This window comes from Hylobates moloch, unplaced genomic scaffold (assembly GCF_009828535.3).
Source record: "Hylobates moloch isolate HMO894 unplaced genomic scaffold, HMol_V3 SCAFFOLD_10, whole genome shotgun sequence".
NCBI classification, from domain to species: domain Eukaryota; kingdom Metazoa; phylum Chordata; class Mammalia; order Primates; family Hylobatidae; genus Hylobates; species Hylobates moloch.
The window spans coordinates 54,840,020-54,860,065 of NW_026652285.1; the positions used below are offsets into that span (position 1 = coordinate 54,840,020).

Genomic DNA, 20,046 nt, shown 5'->3' on the forward strand with positions numbered 1-20,046 from the left:
CAACATGGCAAAACTCCGTCTATACTAAAAACACAAAAATTAGCTGGGTATGGTGGCACGTGCCTGTAATCCCAGCTACTTGGAAGGCTGAGGCAGGGGAATCCCTTGAACCCACACACCTGTAATCCCGGCTACTCAGGGAGGTAGAGGTTGCAGTGAGCCGAGATCGAGCCACTGTACTCCAGCCTGGACGACAGAGCAAGACTCCATCTCAAAGAAAAAAAAAAATTAGGGGCTGGGACCAGTGTCTCACACCTGTAATGCCAACACTTTGGGAGGCTGAGGAAGGTGGATCACTTGAGGCCAGGAGTTTGAGACCAGCCTGGACAACATGGAGAAACCCCATCTCCACCAAAAAATAATTTAAAAAAAATTAACCAGGCGTGCTGGTGCACGCCCGTAATCCCAGCTATTCCAGAGGCTGAGGCAGGAGAATCACTTGAACCCAGGAGGCGGAGGCTGCAGTGAACCAAGATTGCGCTACTGTACTCTAGTCTGGGCGACAGATTAAGACTCTATCTCCATTAAAAAAAAAAAAAGGAAGAAAATTAAATGTTAAATAATGAAACATGTAATTTTGCTAAACAACAGGTTATTTGATAAAATCACATATCAACACTGCCTGGATTTTCATTAAAAAATATTATGGTGACTGGGTAGTCTACAAGCAGTAATTTTAAAAATTTTTCTTCAATTTTTTTTTCTTTTTTTTTTTCCCCTGTGGGCCCTGCTCAGGAAGAAATACAAGCAGCAATTCTGAAATAATTCCTTTGCAAACAATTTTAGAAACCATACTTTTGTTAAATCAAGTCAATGGCAATACATGAATATCTTAATTTATGTTAAAATTTCAGTGCAAATTTATTTCACTTTTCAGATCAAACCACACCTCAGGGGGGAAAAAAAATCAGAAAACGTCTCTCCCCCCTGCCCACACCTGCGCACCCTAGCTCCACTTAAAACATCACACCGTATTCACAGAACAATACTCTGGTGAGGAGTATTTTGAAGGTATAGATGCCTATTCTTGTCAAATAAGCCCACCGACAAAAACAGCTGTCTAAAATTTACTTAAAAACCACTATACTAAATACCCTGCAGTAAAGGTACTAGTTGTGAGAATTTCCATTTTTAAAAATCAGAGGCAACAATAAGCAATGGGGAGGGGAGAGGGTAGGAAATGGAATCAATCAAAGCTTTGAGGAAAGCCAGTAAGTTTCTCAGTTTCCTCTCCTTTAATCCACTTCTGGAGACCACAGAAGTTTTAATAATAAAACAGCAAAGACTCAGATCCATGGAAACTTAAAATGGTTCCATGAGCCAGTAACTGAATATATTTTTAGTTTAACTACCACTCAAGATGATTTATTTAAATATTTACTAAAGAAACAGATTTTCTTTCTGTTTCTTAATAAACACTATTTGGGAGAACATCTTAAGCCCTCTGGCGAAGGACGCTCCTCAGTTTGCACACACGAGGTGCTGGGTTCTGCGGGTGTATGCTGGGATGGCTCCCACCATGTGAGGAACAAACAGACTTTTGTCTAGTCTAACCCCCATTATACAGAGAGGGGAACTGCAGCCAGGGAACGTGTTCGTGACTTGCCCAGTCCCAAATGGAAATCCCCAATTAAATGACTTCAATGAACTACAGCGGAAACAAGTCAGAGCCTATAGTTCATGGCCACTCCCCACAGGACAGGTAACCAAACGCAGAAAGATGGGGAGGCAAGGGAGGCGCTGTGGCCCTGCAATGGCCTGACTCTACCTCCTGTCCTCACCCTATTCCCAGCTCCCCCTGTTGGATCCTGCCCTAATACAAAATTTGGACATTTTGTTCCTTGAAGATTTTGGGGGCATTCCGTTTGAATTTTCAAAGTATTGATGGTGATAACTATGTTTTCTGATGGTACCCCCTTAAAATCCGTGCCCAGGGCCTCCCTTGCCTTACTCCAGTGCAAGTCCAGGACAAAAACCAGCCACTGGCCCACCGCTGAAGGGTGGGGAAGGTGACTGAGAGGTGAGAGATCAGTCCTGCTTGCTGATAAGAAACAAAGGCTAGGCCGGGCGCGGTGGCTCACGCTTGTAATCCCAGCACTTTGGGAGGCCGAGGCGGGCGGATCACGAGGTCAGGAGATCAAGACCATGGTGAAACCCCGTCTCTAGTAAAAATACAAAAAATTAGCCGGGCGTGGTGGCGGGCGCCTGTAGTCCCAGCTACTCGGAGAGGCTGAGGCAGGAGAATGGCGTGAACCCGGGCGGCGGAGCTTGCAGTGAGCCGAGACTGCGCCACTGCACTCCAGCCTGGGCGACAGAGCAGGACTCCGTCTCAAAAAAAAAAAAAAAAAAAAAGAAAAGAAACAAAGGCTAATCTTGCACCTCGGAATCTAGGCTCTGAATGCACAGAGAGCTTTATCTCTTTTAACTTATGCTTGCAAAGAACAGGCCTGGCTAATGAATTTGGGGACCACTCCAATCTTGATGACAGCTACCCTCTTTGTAGGACAAGATTATTAACACCTGCTGGAGCTTAACTCCAAGTGCCTATACTCTAGCTAGTCATTTCCCTGTGTGAGATGTTGACTTAGGGGGAAAAAAATCTCTAAGTGAGAAACTATAGACAAAAACACACATGGTTAAAAAAAAAAAAAAAAAACACTAAGGTAAAATTTGCAAAGAGTAAAAGAATCACATCTAAGGAAATATCCCACAGGTGAGTCCCTAACAGTCCCATCTAAATACTTTTTTAAAAACCCACTAAAGAACGACGCATTTTTCTAAGAGAAATTTTAAAGCACACATCAAAACTGTAAAAGCAGTTTCACTCCAAAATTTACATGGCCGGAGACGTTGCTTGCTGAAATATCATATGGAGCTCTTTCCCCTTCCCAAACCAGGATTGCAGAATATATCATCCTTCCTTTCAGAGCTAGTCCTTTCATTTATTTTTAAATGCTTCACTATCGGTCGGGCACAGTGGTTTACGCCTGTAATCCCAGCACTTTGCGAAGCCGAGGTGGGGGGGATCACTTGAGGTCAGGAGTTCAAGACCAGCCTGGCCAACACAGTGAAACGCCGTCTCTGCTAAAAATACAAAAAAAATTAGCCAGGCGTGGTGGTGGACTCCTGCAATCCCAACTACTCGGGAGGCTGAGGCAGGAGAATCGCTTGAACCCGGGAGGCGGAGGTTGCAGTGAGCCGAGATTGAGCCACCACACTCCGGCCTGGGCGACAGAACGAGATTCCGTCTCAAAAAAAAAAAATTCTTCACCATCCTGGAGAGCCCAATGCTCTCACTCTGCCCGTTCTTCAGCAGAACACAAGCACAGAGTGACTGATCAAACTACCTCCCCATCACTGGGTCTCCACCAGGATTCCTGACTTGTTTCTTCTTAAACATACTTTAACCTGAGGACAGTACTGCTCAGTAGGATACAACGTTTTACCTACCCATGGCCTGTGACCCTCCTCTCCCCAAAAAGACCAGTCAGCGGCACTGCTGATTTTCCTAACTTTTAGAACATACATCCAGCCCTGAAATGTCTTATAAATCATGAAGTTCATCAGCACAAAGAGTCAGAACTGAAGAGGCGGGCACTAGGGAGACATGGTCCACCTCATCTTCCTGATGGCAGCATGAGGGGACAGGAAGAAGCACAGACAGGCCGGGTATGGTGGCTCATGCCTATAATCCTAGCACTTTGGGAGGCCAAGGTAGGTGGATCACTTGAGGTCAGGAGTTCGAAACCAGCCTGGCCAACATGGGTGAAACCCTCTCTCTACTAAAAATACAAAAAAAAATAAAAAAAATAAAAGTTAGCTGGGCATGGTGGCGGACACCTGTAATCCCAGCTACTCGGGAGGCTGAGGCAGGAGAATTGCTTGAACCCAGGAGGCAAAGGTTGCAGTAAGCAGAGATCGCACCACTGCACTCCAGTCTGGGGGACAGAGCGAGACTCCATCTCAAAAAAAAAAAAAAGGAAAAAAGAAAAAAAAACCAGCAGCAGCACAGACAACCCTGGAGGAGGCAACCCAACTCAAGCTTCAATAGATGCGTGGCCTTGAGCAAGTCCCAGACTCTGAACACATGCACACAGCTGTGGGTAGAGCAAAACACCTACTCAGTCTACTCTGGAGGATGCCTATGGAGGTCACAGAAGACAAATCACATTGAAAACTGTTCATTACTGTGCAAATTAAAGCCACCAATGACAATTTATAGCATGGCTTCATCAGCACGCTGAAAAGATACACGAGTGGGCTAAAATAAGGCTTATGTGTGCATTTACAGTACATCTTGTTCCCAAAAATATCAAATGAGGTAATATCAAACCATATGACAGATAAAAACATTTAAAGATCACGCCACCATACACACACTAGGCACAGCTATGCAAACCACCAGGCTCACACCGACTTGCTGTTTTTCAATGCACTCTAACACTCTGATGGTTTTAATGCACCCTGACACTCAGAACTGCCTCAATTTTCCATGAGACATTGTCTACCTCTACTGTATGGAGATATCTAGAGTTTACCATCCACACAGATAAAGACGGGCAGGCAGGGATATATAAAAGCTTCTAAAAAAAAAATATTCTTAGTGCTACCATAAAAGACTTAAGTATCTATTACCATTCCTGTTTCATTGCCTTTTCGGTAACGGGTAACGCGCCACAAACGGGAGCAGACAAAGTAAGGGGAAGGCTTATCAGGAAGTGTTGACACAACGTAAACATGGGCTGTGGGCACCACACCAGGGAAGGAAACCACAATTATACCATTCTTGATTTGGACGCACTTTCACTTTAAAACTTCCAGACAGGAAAATCAGCAGTGAGATTTGACACTGAAATCTCTAGAACTCACTCCTTCGACAAACCCGTTGAAAGGTGGGAAGGGAGAGTGGTCGTCACACTGGAGACAAATCTTAACAGCATTAAAGCTCTCTGTATGGAAAGTTTCCCCATCACTGCATTTTTTTTTTTTTTTTAAGTAACAAAGATGTTGTCAGAAATGACAATTTTTAGTGTCCCCTGATGATGTCTTGCTAGCATTTGGTTATAAGCCATAAAGCAGGAATAATTTCAGCCTGTCAGGAGTCTCACTAATGCCCAGTTTCCCCCTAGAGAGAATTCCTGTCAAATCTAATGAGAGCTCCAAAGGCCCTCTCTACAATATAATGAGCACTTAGGCCATGCTGGTGATCAGGCGGCAAAAAGCATCAATTTGAGCTTGGCTACACCCTGGGGGCCAGACGTCACCAGTTTTAATAAGAATTATGATTACTAGCTGCACCAAATGCCTCCTCAGAACTTTTTATTAATGTGTGACATTCAGAAGGATGTTTTTCAAATGTAAGGCCACTTTAAACTGAATTATAGCACTACTTTGCACAGCACTCTAGTTAAGGGTCTGTCAGCATTTCCAATATCAACTAAATTTCAGGAGGCTCAGTACCCTACTATGAAGAACATGGTGTCTCTCAGCTTTTCACGTTTTTCAAATTGCTAAGCCAATTATACACAGCACATTATTAATGTATACAGGCTCACGGACAGATAGCATATAGCCACAAATGCCTCATGCTGTATAGAAACTCATTAGAAAACTATTCTCACACCATGGTGCTTCTGACCCACTTCACCCCTTCTCCCTACATGATAAAGAAGAGGTCATCCCGCCACATAACCTACAGGAACCCAGAAGAATTACACACCTCTTTTAGCTCCTCCAATAAACCCAGCACCAGCATATAGCATCACACTGAGGTGGTGTTCCCTTGTAAAAGAGTCAATGAGGTTATTAAATCCTTTGAGTTTATGGGTTTAAGAAAAAGCTCAGTCTCCTCTTACTCTTCCATAATATCTGTTATCCAAAAAAAAGGGCCCTTCAGAGTAACTTAAAAAAAAAAAAAAAAGATTAAACCGCCTAGGCCAAGTTTATTTGCATAATTCACTTAAATGACGATAGATGTTAGCCATAGATCTTCTAGCCCATTTACTATCAACAAGTTACAAGTGCCTGAATAAGGCACTAGCCATTGAGAAACACCCAAAAACAAAGGCATAAACCCAACATAAAGTAGGCTACCAACTTTGTAAATCATAGTAAAATCTGCATTTTTAAAGGCCCAATTACATTATTAATAAAAGGCCCTGAACATCACAATCTCTTTCCAAACACAAATCTGAGAACAGATCTAATGTACACGATAACTTAACATTATGAAATCTATGATGAATTAAAAATCAAAGAGTGCAGAGTTACAAAAGCAGAATTCAACTCTGAAACACACTTGCTTAATGAAAGTCTTTGAATATAAGGAAGATCTGAAGGCTGAACTAATCAATTTCTCCACTGTGCCCCAGCCGGTCAGCCATGCTCTTTAATTTAATGAAACAAGGGTTTGAGATGAAACAGCACATATACATCAAGTAAGAATTGTATTGTTGCACTTTGAAATGTGTCCAACTGTGCAACTTCATCTGATGATAATTTTTTAAGAGGCAATCGATTTCTAAAAGACTTATTGTGCCAGCGTCTTGATGAAAAAGTGAATGTCAGCATATCTCCAGAATACTTACACCCTGCCATTAATGCTTTCTTTGGCAGACAATGACTACTCAATCGAGGGTCCTTTGGGCTGAGCAATCATTTAGCTTTTCTTCTCTTATGAGGTCCTTAGTGCCTTGTTCCAGCTCAATACTCTTTTTATACACCATTATAGTAGCCATAAGTGTGAATTTTATGGGAACTTGCAAACTCATAGTCATTGCTAGAGCTTTCCAGTCACTCATCTTCTCATGCTTTTAAAACCACTAGGACTGAAGCAACTCCCAACATATGCTCTGGCCATAAAAAGATGTTTTTTTCACATCCAAACCTGCAACAACTGAGAAATTTTTCAAAAATTTGTTTGCTAATAAGCCACTAATCCTGACTGTTGCTTCACACAGCCCCAAAGCATAAAGAATACTCCACAGATAGTCATATACCTTGATTACTATGATTAAAGAAACTCCTGAATACCCTTCGTTCCCCCCAACAGGTCCATACTTCCTTGCAAAACAGCACAAAAACATTAACTATTCTAAACTTCAGCAACTCTAGAAGATACCCAGCCCTTTCAAGAGGATAAATCTATACAGGTGGAAAAGTAAACTCAGGTCTCAATTCCTATCTGCCAATAAACAGGCTAGTTTATATTTCCAAAACACCTCTCCCTCTCCTAGTCATTTAAACACTTGTAATTATCAAGAAGTAACCCTTGCTGCAGAATACTACCATCAATCCACAGGACAGGAAACCAAGGCAGAAAAATAGCATACAAACCCCCAACCCTAGAGCCCACTACTGAGAACAAAGCCAGCATTATTAAATCACATGAACTGATTTCTCATTCCAGCTTGAAGCTTACCTGTTTGTGCATTTCAATGTTTAATCCATAAGACATTTCGTAATACTGTAAAGAGAAAAAAGAATCAAGCACTTCATTAACTCATGTTTTTTGTACTCTGCTAACACGTTTGCTAATATTATATGAAAAAGGAAAAAGTCCAATCTTTGATACCTACCATCACATAGTGCCTCTGCATTTCTGTCTTTTCACTTGCCAGTTTCTCACATTCCAATTTAAGGCTACGAAAACAAAACAGGCAACTTAATGTAAACATTATGTCACTTGTTTTAACATCTGCCTCACATATTTGCACTTCAAGTAGAAACACAGACCAATTTGGAAAAGCCATAAACTATCTAGGTAAACACCCAAAAGCTTTGTCCTTGCATTTAATAGGGAAAAGGAATAATGTGAACAATACAAGGTGTCCATTCAGCTACCATTCTTCTTGGTGCCTATCTGGTTAGATGACAAGAATGAAAAAAATCTGTCAGAACGTCTAACTGATTCCTCCTCATGGTCATCTGCGCCCTACCTTCCTGCATCAGTTTGTTTCTCTGGACTCCACCAAAATCCGGCCCTTGCACAATCTTCACCCTTAGGCATAGGCTGTGCCATCTTTGCCAACTCAAACGGTCTCTAGGTTTGAAAATCCTATCTGTTAAGTCACTCCTACAATTGCTGGTCCCTTCCAAAACCTTTGGTTTTTAAATCCCTGCCAAAATATGTCAAGTAGCTACTGCAATAAAGTGGGCTGAAGTTCTCCCTGCTGGGTAAACACGGTGTGTGCAAGTATGCCTCAAGCTGCAGAGATATTATCTACAAGTAGACAAAAGGTCAATAATGAGAAATCCCCTGACAAAGTAAGAAAATTCACACCCAAGCCATTTGGCCTCATCTGTGTGCTTTTTCTCAAGCATGACAAAAGCAAAAAATGTCAATACAGTTATTTCTGAGTTAGAATCAGGTAAAACTTCATAGGAGCAAGGGAAAGAAACTAACCTTTCTGGGAAGTTCACTACTGGCAGAGTATTTTACAAAAATTTATAAGTCCTTTGAAGGTAAGTCTCATTACTCGAAGAAACTAAGGCTGAGATGGATATAAATGTGACTCCCCTCTCTCATCCTGTCCAAACCAATCCGAAATGACGCCAAAGCAGGTGAGCTTTCTTCTGCATACTATTATACCCACCTCCCTCACCATCACCAATGATGGGCAATGTTATAAGCATCTAGCCTTCCTTAACGGACTTTGCCTCAGAAAACCCAATTTTCTAGTATGACAAACAGTGATTTCAACATGGCTTTGCTTCCCTGAACCCACACTCCAGGACTGAGACATCGATTGAACCAATGTTTCAGCTCAGTCTGTTGAAAAATAAATACATGAAGCGTAAATATTGACGATTCTCATGCAACTCCTAAAGACATGAAAAAGGACTCCCTGGAACAGTGCAAACCGGCAAAAGGGAAACAATGGGAGGAGGAGGAGACAAGAGAAGAGGCGGCCCGGGAAGAACCAGGAAAGGGGGTAACTTGAATGACAGGTCTTAACTGAGACTCCACACGCCACCGCCTGGACGCAAGAACTAAGTACAGGCGCCGCCGCCACCCGGCTGGGCGACCAGGGGCACCGGGACGCCCGCGACCACCCGCCTGGCGCGGCCGGACACGCACCTGTGATACTGCGCCTGCAGGAACTGGAATTCCTCTTTAATCCGGTCCAGGGACTCCGGGATAGTGAACTTGAAGGGCTGGCCTGCAGCCTGGTGCGGCGTCTGGGGGCGACCAGCGAGGGGGACCGAGGGACGGGAATGCGGGCGGATGAATAAAGCAGTAAGTCACAGAAGGCAAGAAAGGGTGGGACATAAACAAAAAATAAAGTTAGAAGTGGCTGAAAACGAGGCCCCAAACTCGAGTTTGCCCTTCACTTTGGGGAGGGGGAAAGTGGACCCTCCCCGGGCCCCGGCTTGTAAAGAGGCTTCTCGGAAGCTCTTCCCAGCCTCCAGGGCGGATTGCGCTAAGTGCGCCCGGGTCACCAGGCCAAAGGGAAGGGGGCTCCCCGGCGGCCTGGGAAGACCAGGCCAGATTGTCGGTGTCGCCGCCCCTTCCCCCACGGGGGCGATAATGACCCCGGGGACCAGAGGAGAAAAACAACTCCTTTACGCTCCCCATTCCCCGAGTCGCCAGGGCCACCTCCAGACGCACCGGAACCGGGGCCGCATTGACATGTAAATAGGCGAGACGAGAAACAAAGGGGGGGGGCGCCCTGCCCCCACTCGGGTAAGGTCGGGGGGATATGGCTGCAGGAGAGAAACCCCAGCCTTCCCCAGCGCCCCTGTCCGCTCGGTATAGATGTCAAGTAGGAAGGAGCCCAAAGGGAGGGAGAAAATTAAGAGTTTCGGCCCACTCCCCACCCCAGGAAGAGAGGGCCCCAGACCTCCCCAGCCTTACATCGCTGAAGGCGAGAGGGTCCGCCGGGCCGCAGAAGCCACCAGTCTCCCTACCGCCCGGGAGAAGCGCCTCCCCAACGCTCCTGCCGCCCCCCCCCCCCCACCACCACCACCACCCAGCCGCGCCTCACCGGGTGCCGGCTCTGCGGGAACATTGCTCTGGCGGCGGCCGGGGCTCTGTTCCCCGGCAACTCAATTCTCCGGTCAATTTCCAACTTTAATCCCGCCGAGGAAAATTGAAGCCGGAAAGCCAGGCAGAAGCGGGGAGCGCGCTGGCCACGCACGCAGGCGCGCTCGGCCGGGCGCACCGGCCACTCGGCGCCCGCAGCTGCTCCGGCTCCAGCTCCCGTCGGTGCGGGCTCTGGCCCTCAGGGCCACATTAGTGGGCGCCCCAGGCCCAACTGCTTCAATAACCTGCGCGCAGACGTCGGGCGCTCGGGGACTGTGCGCGGGGGCAGCGCTCCAACCCCCCGGCCTCAGCCGCCCGGGCGGGGAGGCGGGGGCGCGGTGACTCCGACCGCACTCCCCTCGGCGATCCGCGTGCGCGGCGCCAGTCCTGGGCAAACAAATCCAGACGGGCTGCTTTTCTTTGCTCTTCTCCTGGTCCGCCTCCTCTTCGGGTTTTCCCCGAGGCGGCGGAGGGCGAGGTGCAGGTGGCGCGGCGGCCCCCGCTAACCCCACACAAACCCGACGCTTTCGGGGCGACTCCCGCAAGACTCGGCTGCGCCTTCGGCCAGGTGCTCGCAGGCTCCCGGGACGCAAAGGGGAGCGAGGTTGAGGACGCGGCGGAGGCTGCTGGCCGGGGAGCGAGGGATGACGAGGCGGGGAAAGTGCGGAGGGCGCGCCGGGAGGCGGCTCGGCACGCCCCGTGCGACCAACACTCGGTGTTCTCCGCGGTTGCACAAACCCTCCGGGCCCGACGGGGCTACTCCACCGAGAGCAGTCCCGCAAGTGCCCGCTGCTCCTCGAGCCCGGGGAGCATCAGGGCGCCGCGCCTCGCGCGCACTCGCCCTGCACGGCCGGCCCGGCCGCTCCGGACCCTTCTTCCGAGCCCCTTCTTCCTCGGTCTTCTTTCCTTCCTTCACCTTCGTGTGCTTCTCCGCAAAGGGCGCTCCAGCCCACTGCAAAGTTCTCTCACCACCCGAGGGACGACATCCAGGAGATGGTGGGGAAAACAGCAGGAGTGCGCTCCGCCAATCGGCCACCCTCCCCGGCGGGCAAACTCTGCGGGCGAGTCCGGAGTAGTCACAGCGGTGGGGCCAGCGGGGGTTTTGGTCGCCGCGGGACGACGGAGGTCCGAGCTGGTGGCGCGGGTCCTGCCCGGCCGTGCGAGGGTGGGGTGGCGCAGTCGGCTGCCTCCGGGACGCGGGGCACAAGAGTACCCGCCGCTGCTTCTGCTGCTGCTGCTCCTGCAGCCGCCGCTCCCACCGCCGCCGCCGCCGCCCGCGCCTCTCGCGCCGGTTACATTAACACGCGGTTTCACACTCCGGAGCTAACCAGCGCCGGCCCCGCCCAGCCCCGCTCGGGCGGGGGGCGAGAGCACGGAGCCGGCGGGGGACGTGGGCCCGGGAGGTTGGGGGGGCGGGGGGGCAGGAGGCCCGCATCAGCCAATCGAGTGCGCTGCAACCAACGTGGGGCGCTGACGCGCTCTTCCCCGGAGCCTATGGCCGCGCAGCGCCGGACGGGGCGTGCTCCCTCCCCCCTCCTCTCGCTTCCATCTCCGCCGTCTCCTCGGTCTCCCCTCCCACCCCGGCCCCTCCTCCGCCAGCCGCGTCCTCCCGGGCTTGGTGAGGAACTGTTCCTGGAGGAGCCGCGGGACGCCAAAACCAGCCAATGGGAAGCGGCGATTCGCGGAGATTGGCACTGATGATGGGAAGGTCGGTGGGAAGGAGAGCGGCGGGGCTGGGCTGTCAATCAAAGTAACGTGGGGCTGGCTAGAGAGCGCGCGGGCGCGCGCTAGCGGGAGGGACTGGCGAGCAGGCAGCCGAGGAAGCTGGGGGCTCGAGTTAGCAAAAATCCTGCCACTTGCTCACTTTTCCCTTTAATGAAAATCCTCAGATCTAAGTGAAAGTAACTCAGAGACTAGCTGCGGAGTTTCTTTTTGGAGGCGGAGGGGGGGGCTTTAGGTAATTCGAGCAAATGTGTTTTTCAGTGCTGGACCCCTTGTTTGATGCTACTCTTAGAGTGAGGCCACATTCAAAAATTTATCTGAGGTTTGTTTTTCCTTGAGCTGCCTTTTTACGGATGTACGAGAGGGAGTGGACTGTGCACTTAGTTGGAAATGCGTAAATGAGCAACCCCACGGTTGGCGTAGGTACACCAGCCGCAAAGACGACTATGATGTCCTCCCACCCCACCCACCCCCTTTGCACCCAAAGTGGTAGGATTTGATTTTTATTGCAGGATTTCAAGCCACTTTTCAAAAAAATCGTCCTGTCCCGTTTGGCGGGAAGGATTCCCAGGGTGCTGCCAGAACAAGGCACGCGTGTCCGCAGATGAGACGTTTTGCCCGGGGCGCGACATCCCAGGTCTTCGTCTTAAAAGTCCTGACTTCGCTGTGTTGGGAGAGGAGGGGAGCGGCTGAGGTTTTTAGGAGCCTCTCAGCTACAAGACCACGAGTCTGTTTCCAATTCCTGGGAACAAAGAGAGACAATGTAATAAACCAGCACTGAGACCTGAAAAACCTGTCCCGCACACCCCACCCCCATAGTCTGGGTGGTACTCCTGAGCTGAGCTGTGTGAAGAGCTAAGAGTTAGGTAAATGACGTGGCTAAGGTTCTTATGAAGTGGAACTTGAGTTAAAAGGGATTTTGAGATTGTAATAATCAAGACATGCTGTATAATTAATGCTGAGAGTCTTCGGTTTTTGTGTATGTCTCTAAATACACAGCAGAAAACCGTCAGTATTGCTGCATTTATACTTTTGTTTGAAGAACAGTCCAATGGAGCTACTTCCACATGAGCAGTGAGTGAATAATGCTGGCTTAGCCGAACGGTGGTAACTTCTTCCATAAGGGCGCATCTTGGACAACTATTTATCTTATGTTGGAAACTAGTTAAGTTTTTGGTATTAATAACCCCCACGTTATTATTTTATTATTTTACCTTCAAGAGGCTTATGGGAAGGAGCTTATTTAAACAGACATACATTTTATTTAAAGATGTGCTTTTACAGAGATCTTTTTCTTGAAATAGTTTTAGAAGTCGTTTTAGATAATACATTTCACCGTTGGAGTTGTTTTTAAATATGTATGATATTGATTTGTCTATAATTGCATCACTCCCAAATATCAATTATAAATGAAAAAATAAAAAAGCGATTTTAGCCAGTCTCTACGAAGCCATGGTAAATTCTTAAACAAGTTGGGCATTGTAGCTTTGTGGTGTTCTCATTAAGTACAGTTGGGAAGGCGGCTGTATTATTCATTTTGCTAACATGCAGAACGAACAAGAAGAAAGCACTGCCTCACTTTCCTTGGTTAAATTTGGTGATGATGTGAGTTTTGCTCGACATACAGGACGTTTTGGAATCATAGGATCCCAGGGCCTTTAGCAACCTGTTTTCCTTGAAATCATCTAGTGATTGAGCCACATATACCAGTCTGCGACCAGTTCATCCCATAATCAGCTCCAGGACTGGATAGAAAGTGCTTGGATGCCACATGTATGCTTGTATACATGCTGTGACAACTGGAGCAACTGATACTCCTCCCCGGCTTACCCAGGTTTTACGTGGTATGTTGAATAACTGGCACACTCTCATTAAGTTTAAACAGAGCCATTAAAATATGCTTTGAGATGGGGCAAAAATGTTGCTACTTCTCTTCTTTCCCCACCCCGCTGCCCTCAAAATCAGTTCTAAGGCATCTTTAAATGTTCTCTAATATAACTACTCACAGACAATGTGTCTGCTCACCATATTTCCCAGTCTGCCATGAGTAAACACTAGAAATTCTCTTTTAACTAGTCTTTCCTTGCCAATAGAGTTTGAAACACCAGGCCTTCTGATTTCCTTATGATGTAGTATCTATAGTATCTACAGAGCATTGTGAATTTAAAATTGGAAGGCCTTTAATTGTGTGCATAAAAATGGTTGGTTTTGGTTTTTGAAGCCTTTTTTTCCCATTTAGAGCATCGTCTGGCAGAGTGGGAGAAGGCTCTGCCCTTTTCAAGGTCATATTTTCTCCATGATTGTCATGCTGTAATAATTATGCTACAAAACTCTCATCAAACTGCATTACAAATGATGGTGTTTAAACAGTCAAGTAGCTTTAATCTTATGTTTTAAATAAATAATATATGTGCAGATTGCCTACAGCCTGTTTAAAAGAAAATAGTCCTCCTCGTGAAATCTATAATTTTGGTCTTCCATTTAAAGCCTGTTAACCATAATCTTCTTTACCTTTAACATTCATATGTCAATGATGTTTTTACGTGAAATGTATGATGCTTCCACTGGAAATTTTCTCTGAAAAACACAGTATCCTTTTTATGCTCTGCAGAGAAACAGAAAGATTGTCAGCTTGTTCATTTTCTTTTGATGCATATGTGGATATATTCCCATTCATTTGTTGCTGATTATCAAATTTTCAACTCAGCAATACCCTAAGTAATTACAAAAGCTAGATGTTATCTAGTACAGATACTAAACAAAATAGGAAAAATTATGGATGCCGATCGTAGCAACTAGACACCTTTTAAATCTATTACTTTTTTATTTGAAATAATAATAATTTTTTTTTTTTTTTGAGACGGAGTCTGTCCCCCAGGCTGAAGTGCAATGGTGCCATCTCAGCTCACTGCAACCTCTGCCTCTTGGGTTCAAGATTCTCCTGCCTCAGCCTCCCGAGTAGCTGGGACTACAGGCGTGTGCCACCACACCCGGCTAATTTTTACATTTTTAGTATAGACGGGGTTTCACCTTGTTGGCCAGGCTGGTCTCTAACTCCTGACCTCGTGATCCGCCCTCCTCAGCCTCCCAAAGTGCTGGGATTACAGGTGTGAGCCACCACGTCTGGCCAATAATTATAGTTTTTAACAGACCACTTTTATTGTGTTCTCTTCCTTTTAGCTGAGAATTATTGCTTATACATTTCCTCATTTGACGTTTTTTTTCTTTTTTTTTTTTTGAGTCAGAGTCTTGCTCTGTCGCCCAAGCTGGAGTGCAGTGGTGCGATCTCAGCTCATTGCAACCCCCGCCTCCGAGGTTCAAGCGATTCATGTGCCTCAGTCTCCTGAGCAGCTGAGATAACAGGCGTGTACCACCACGCCCGGCTAATTTTTGTATTTTTAGCAGAGACAGGGTTTCACCATGTTGGCCAGGCTGGTCTCGAACTTCTAACATCAGGTGATCCGACCGCCTTGGCCTCCCAAAGTGCTGGGATTACAGGCGTGAGCCACCCCGCCCCACCTTTTTTTTTTTTTTTTTAATTGAGAGTTTTCTTAAACCTAAGAATGTAGGATCCAGAAGAATTTTTCCCAGCATTGCTTTGTAATCTTTTTTCTCCCCCACTCCTTTACCAAAGAAAAGGGCAAGATGGTTATGGAGGTTAAGGGAAGAAGGCAGAGAAGGAAAAAAAAATCAGTAGCAGATCCATGCAGCAGTAAAACCTCAAATAAAATCACTTCCAAAGAATCTCTTGCGGTTTCACACAATATGGTAAAATTAGAGATTGCAGGAAACCAACTAAATTAAACTGGGAGCATTTGAAGAGAAATGAGCAGACTTTATGAAAATGACACATTGACTGACCAGTATGCTTTTTTATCAACAATTTCTTTGTTAAGACGAAGATCAAAGGAACCTGCATATGTTTTCATTTTGTTCTAACTAGAAAATTACATCCAGATGTTTAATAGGCATTTGGTTGGTTTTTCAGCATTGATTAGATATGTTGGTTCTGTTTGCTTACAAGTGCAGCCGGATCATTAGCTAATGCAAAGAAATGTTTGCTGTGAGTTGCTAATTAGGGCTTTTGGAAACCCTCCATGCTCAAGAACAATTTGTACAGTGGCCAGAAGAACTTGAGGGACTTGGGGAAGTTGTTTTCCCTTCTCTGTCAGAGTGGGGAGAAGCAGACAGCCCTATTCCCTAATCTCCCTTTGCCTACCGGGATTGTGATGAGATCCCCAAGGACTGGAGTGCAAATAAATTAGAAAGAGGCCACACAGGCACTCCCAAACACCGAGAGATAAATGCTGTTTCTGGAACCAGCACTGTGAGGTCTTTTGAGATGCGGGGAGCGAACATCTAAAACGCTGGATATTAACATGTGGAAGATGCTTGGTGCTAATGTTATCAAATACACAGCATTTTTAAGTATACTTTAGAGACAGATGGGAAGGCCCTTTATGATAAACGAGTGTACTTGAATTCATTACTGTAGTACTTATAATTAAAAGTGTCTCCTTTTCAATTTCAGTACTTTTACAGGATACGAGAGACCAAGCTTGGGAACCACAAGGCTGGGGAGAGTGAAAGGAGTGAGGGAGAGGAATTTTGGAAGCTAGGGTGAGCCTGGGAGGAAATGCAGTGTTTACTTTCACAGCCCACCCATTCGTTTACCTTGTTAAAGCCCCAGAACTTGTACAAGATTAGCTATTCACTCAGTATTCAAATAAACTGTTTGAGAATTTGAGGAACCAGGTGGATAAACTTCTTAGCCCACCAATCACGTTTTTAAAAACGCTTGACTGCTCTTCTCTTCTCCTCTCTCTTCTTCTCTCCTCTCCTCTCCTCTCCCCTCCCCTCCCCTCCCCTCCCCTCTCTCCTCTCCTCTCCCCTCCCCTCCCCTCTCCTCCCTCCACCCCCCTCCCCTCTCCCCCCTCCCCCTCTTCCCCTTCCCCCGGGGACCCCCCAAAAAAAAATCCAAAAAAAAAAAAAAACGCTTGACTGTGTCTGAGGCCTGCAGAAGAACACCACCTCAGCTGCGGCCGCACGTTTGTTTATTTAAGTCTATATGTCGAGAAAGATACCAGTCCAAAATAGCATGTGTTTAGAAGCAATCATAGCAGTGCAGATATAAATCCCATTGTACCACGTTCTTCTGCCTGTTAATGCCCCTTCTAAGTCTGTTTACATCTTTTTTCCCCTCCCCCCGAGACGGAGTCTTGCTCTGTCACCCAGGCTGGAGTGCAGTGGCGCGATCTCAGCTCACTGCAACCTCCGCCTCCCAGGTTCAAGCAATTCTCCTACCTCAGCCTCTCCAGTAGCTGGGATGACAGGCGCCCACCACCACATCCGGCTAATTTTTGTATTTTTAGTAGAGACGGGGTTTCACCGTGTTGGCCAGGCTGGTCTCGAACTCCTGACCTCGTGATCCGCCTGCCTCAGCCTCCCAAAGTGCTGGGTTTACAGGCGTGAGCCACCACGCCCGACCAAGTCTGTTTACAACTAATGCACATGTACGACGCACTCCTATGTGTTAATGTTACCTGATTAATTTGGGATTTTCACACCAATAGGATATATTCATGATTAGTTTCTTTGAAGTAGTTCAAGCAGCGGGCCTTTCTGCCAGAGCTTTCCCTGTCTACCAGCGAGATGCCCCAGAAAAGCAAGGACAGTATTTTGGGGCTTGATGAAACACTGCCTGGAGTTCAGACCATAATAAGAGATCTCAGTGAAGTTTGTCCTCCCCCTCTTTGAGATGGAGTCTCGCTCTGTCGCCCAGGCTGGAGTGCAGTGGCGCCATCTCGGCTCACTGCAACCTCCGCCTCCTGCGTTCATGCCGTTCTCCGGCCTCAGCCTCCCGGGTAGCTGGAATTACAGGCGCCCGCCACCACACCCGGTTAATTTTTTGTATTTTTAGTCGAGGCGGGGTTTCACCGTGTTAGCCAGGATGGTCTCGATCTCCTGACCTCGTGATCCACCCACCTCGGCCTCCCAAAGTGCTGGGATTACAGGCGTGAGCCACCGCGCCCGGCCTTCTTTTTATTTTTTTAACCCGTTCTAAAGTCTGAGAAAAGTTGGGATCCTACACTTTTTAAAAAAATTCATTCAGTTTAGCATTTAGCTCGACTGAAGCTGAAGAGCATTTGGTAGAAAAAAGAAAAAAGTAAAGGAAGCACCTTTGATGCTCCTTCCTACATATTCACATAACAAGAGCATACCTGGGCCCCTTAATGTTCTCTGCTTGAGCCACCTTTGCTGCAGGCCAAGGACTGGCTAGGAAATCAACTTTAAACTGAGACATCTTTCCTCTTCTTTTAAAAGCTTTCACTTTGGCAGTATCATTTAAATAACTTTTCTTCCTGAAGCCAGCCATATCATTGAAGGGTTAAAGCTTGAGTTCAACTAATTGATGATCTCTAGATGTTCTTCAGAGCTGAAGGCAGGTGAACTCTCGGGATAGGAAGGGGACTAGAGTGCAAGTGTATGTTCCAGATACCTTCACGTTTCCAGAATAGAAAGTTTAAGTCTAGATGAGCAAGTTAAATGGAATAAATACAGAATGTTGGGACATTCTACAAGACAGCTAGCCTGAGCTATTTAAAAAGTTAATGTCAAGAGAGACAGAGAGGAGAGAAGTGGGGAAGAACTATTCCTTAAAAACAAAGATATATAATGAAAATGCAATGTATAAATTTTTATTGGCTCCTGGATTAAAAGAAAAACATGCAAGATGTCTTGGGCAACTTTAATTTTGACTGGATATTTATAGATAGTATAGAATTATGGTTCTCTTTTTGATGTTAGAATATTGTGGTTATTTTGGAGGATGTTATTCTGAGAAGATAGATGGTGAAGCATACAACTTCAAATAACACCTGCAACTGCAAATAAAAAGTGTATGTAGAGAGAGAAAGAGAAAGTGAATTTGACAATGTGTTAACCATTACAGAATTTCAGGATAATGTCTATAGCTATTCATTTTACTATTCTTTCAATATTTCTATGTTTGAAAATTTTTCGTGATGAAAAGTCTGGGAAAACAATTCTAGGTTCATTGTCTACATCTCTTTTTTTCATGTATTATAATGGAATTCACTTCATAGTTAAAAGATTTACTTGTAATGTTTCTAGTAAAAAAAAAAAAAAAAAAGTATGAGGCCAGCCGCAGTGGCTCACGCCTGTAATCCCAGCACTTGGGAGGCCGAGGCTGGTGGATCGCGAAGTCAGGAGTTCGAGACCAGCCGGGCCAACATGGTGAAACCCCGTCACTACTAAAAGTACAAAAAATTAGCCAGGTGTGGTGGCGGGTGCCTGTAATCCCAGCTACTCCGGAGGCTGAGGCAGGAGAATTGCTTGAACCCAGGAGGCAGAGGTTGCAGTGAACCGAGATCATGCTACTGCACTCCAGCCTGGGTGACAAAAACAGAAAAAGACACCGCCCTAGGAAAAAAAAAAAAAAAAAAAAAAAAAAAAATATATATATATATATATATATATGATTTTTTCCCCTGATCATGGGAAAGCTGTCCTACTAATAACCAAAGTATTACCCAGTGTTTTTGCTCTGGATCTTTTAGTAGTTTTATTTTATTATTTATGATATTTTATTTTTGTTTGGTTTTCTTCAGGAGTCCCAAATATCCATTAGTTACCAATTAATATAAAATGAAAATCTTTAAATACATTAGGTTATTACATTAATAATCCTCTAAAGCATTGTTTTATGATCCATAAATCTCAGAATCACCAGAAAATCTATTATAAAATAAAGAGGAAAACTGTTTTATGTTAAGAATAAGGCAACAGCAAATAAATGTTAATTCCTTTATTCCTTTCTTTCTTTCTTTTTTTTTTTTTTTTGAGACTGAGTTTCACTCTTGTTGCCCAGGCTGGAGTGCAATGGTGCAATCTTGGCTGCAACCTCTGCCTCCTGGGTTCCAGGGATTCTCCTGCCTCAGCCTGCCAGGTAGCTGGGATTACAGGCATGCATGTGGTGACACCCAGCTAATTTTCTATTTTTAATAGAGACGGGGTTTCACCATGTTGGTCAGGCTGGTCTTGAACTCCCGACCTCTGATGATCCACCCATCTTGGCTTCCCAAAGTGCTGGGATTACAGGCATGAGCCACCACGCCCGGCCTTTTATTTTTTTGAGATGGAGTTTTGCTCTTGTTGCCCAGGCTGGGGTGCAATGGCACCATCACTGCAACCTCCTCCTCCCGGGTTCAAGTGATTCTCCTGCCTCAGCCTCCTGAGTAGCTGGGATTACAGATGTGCGCCACCACACCCGGCTAATT

At 46.1% G+C, this 20,046-nt stretch overlaps 1 protein-coding gene and 1 long non-coding RNA gene across 5 annotated transcripts in view; one reads left to right on the forward strand and one right to left on the reverse strand.

The window, feature by feature from the left end:
• Positions 1–10,145, reverse strand: part of TLE1 (TLE family member 1, transcriptional corepressor) — a 105,070-nt gene extending 94,925 nt beyond the window's left edge. For 2 of the 4 annotated variants that reach the window (XM_032164367.2, XM_032164370.2), the window contains exons 1-4: positions 9,987–10,145; positions 9,080–9,180; positions 7,578–7,641; positions 7,421–7,465 (exon numbers count right to left, since the gene is read on the reverse strand). In XM_032164367.2, coding sequence (XP_032020258.1) covers positions 7,421–7,465; positions 7,578–7,641; positions 9,080–9,180; positions 9,987–10,010 — 234 coding nt within the window. In that variant the 5' untranslated portion in view covers positions 10,011–10,145. The remainder of the gene's footprint in view (positions 1–7,420; positions 7,466–7,577; positions 7,642–9,079; positions 9,181–9,986) is intronic. The other 2 variants (XM_032164365.2, XM_032164368.2) reach the window with 1 other exon arrangement.
• A 1,341-nt stretch (positions 10,146–11,486) lies between these two features.
• The window catches only part of LOC116474197 (uncharacterized), an 82,573-nt gene continuing 74,013 nt past the window's right edge, over positions 11,487–20,046 (forward strand). Inside the window, exon 1 of the long non-coding RNA XR_004249628.1 lies at positions 11,487–11,732. This is a non-coding gene — a long non-coding RNA (uncharacterized LOC116474197). The remainder of the gene's footprint in view (positions 11,733–20,046) is intronic.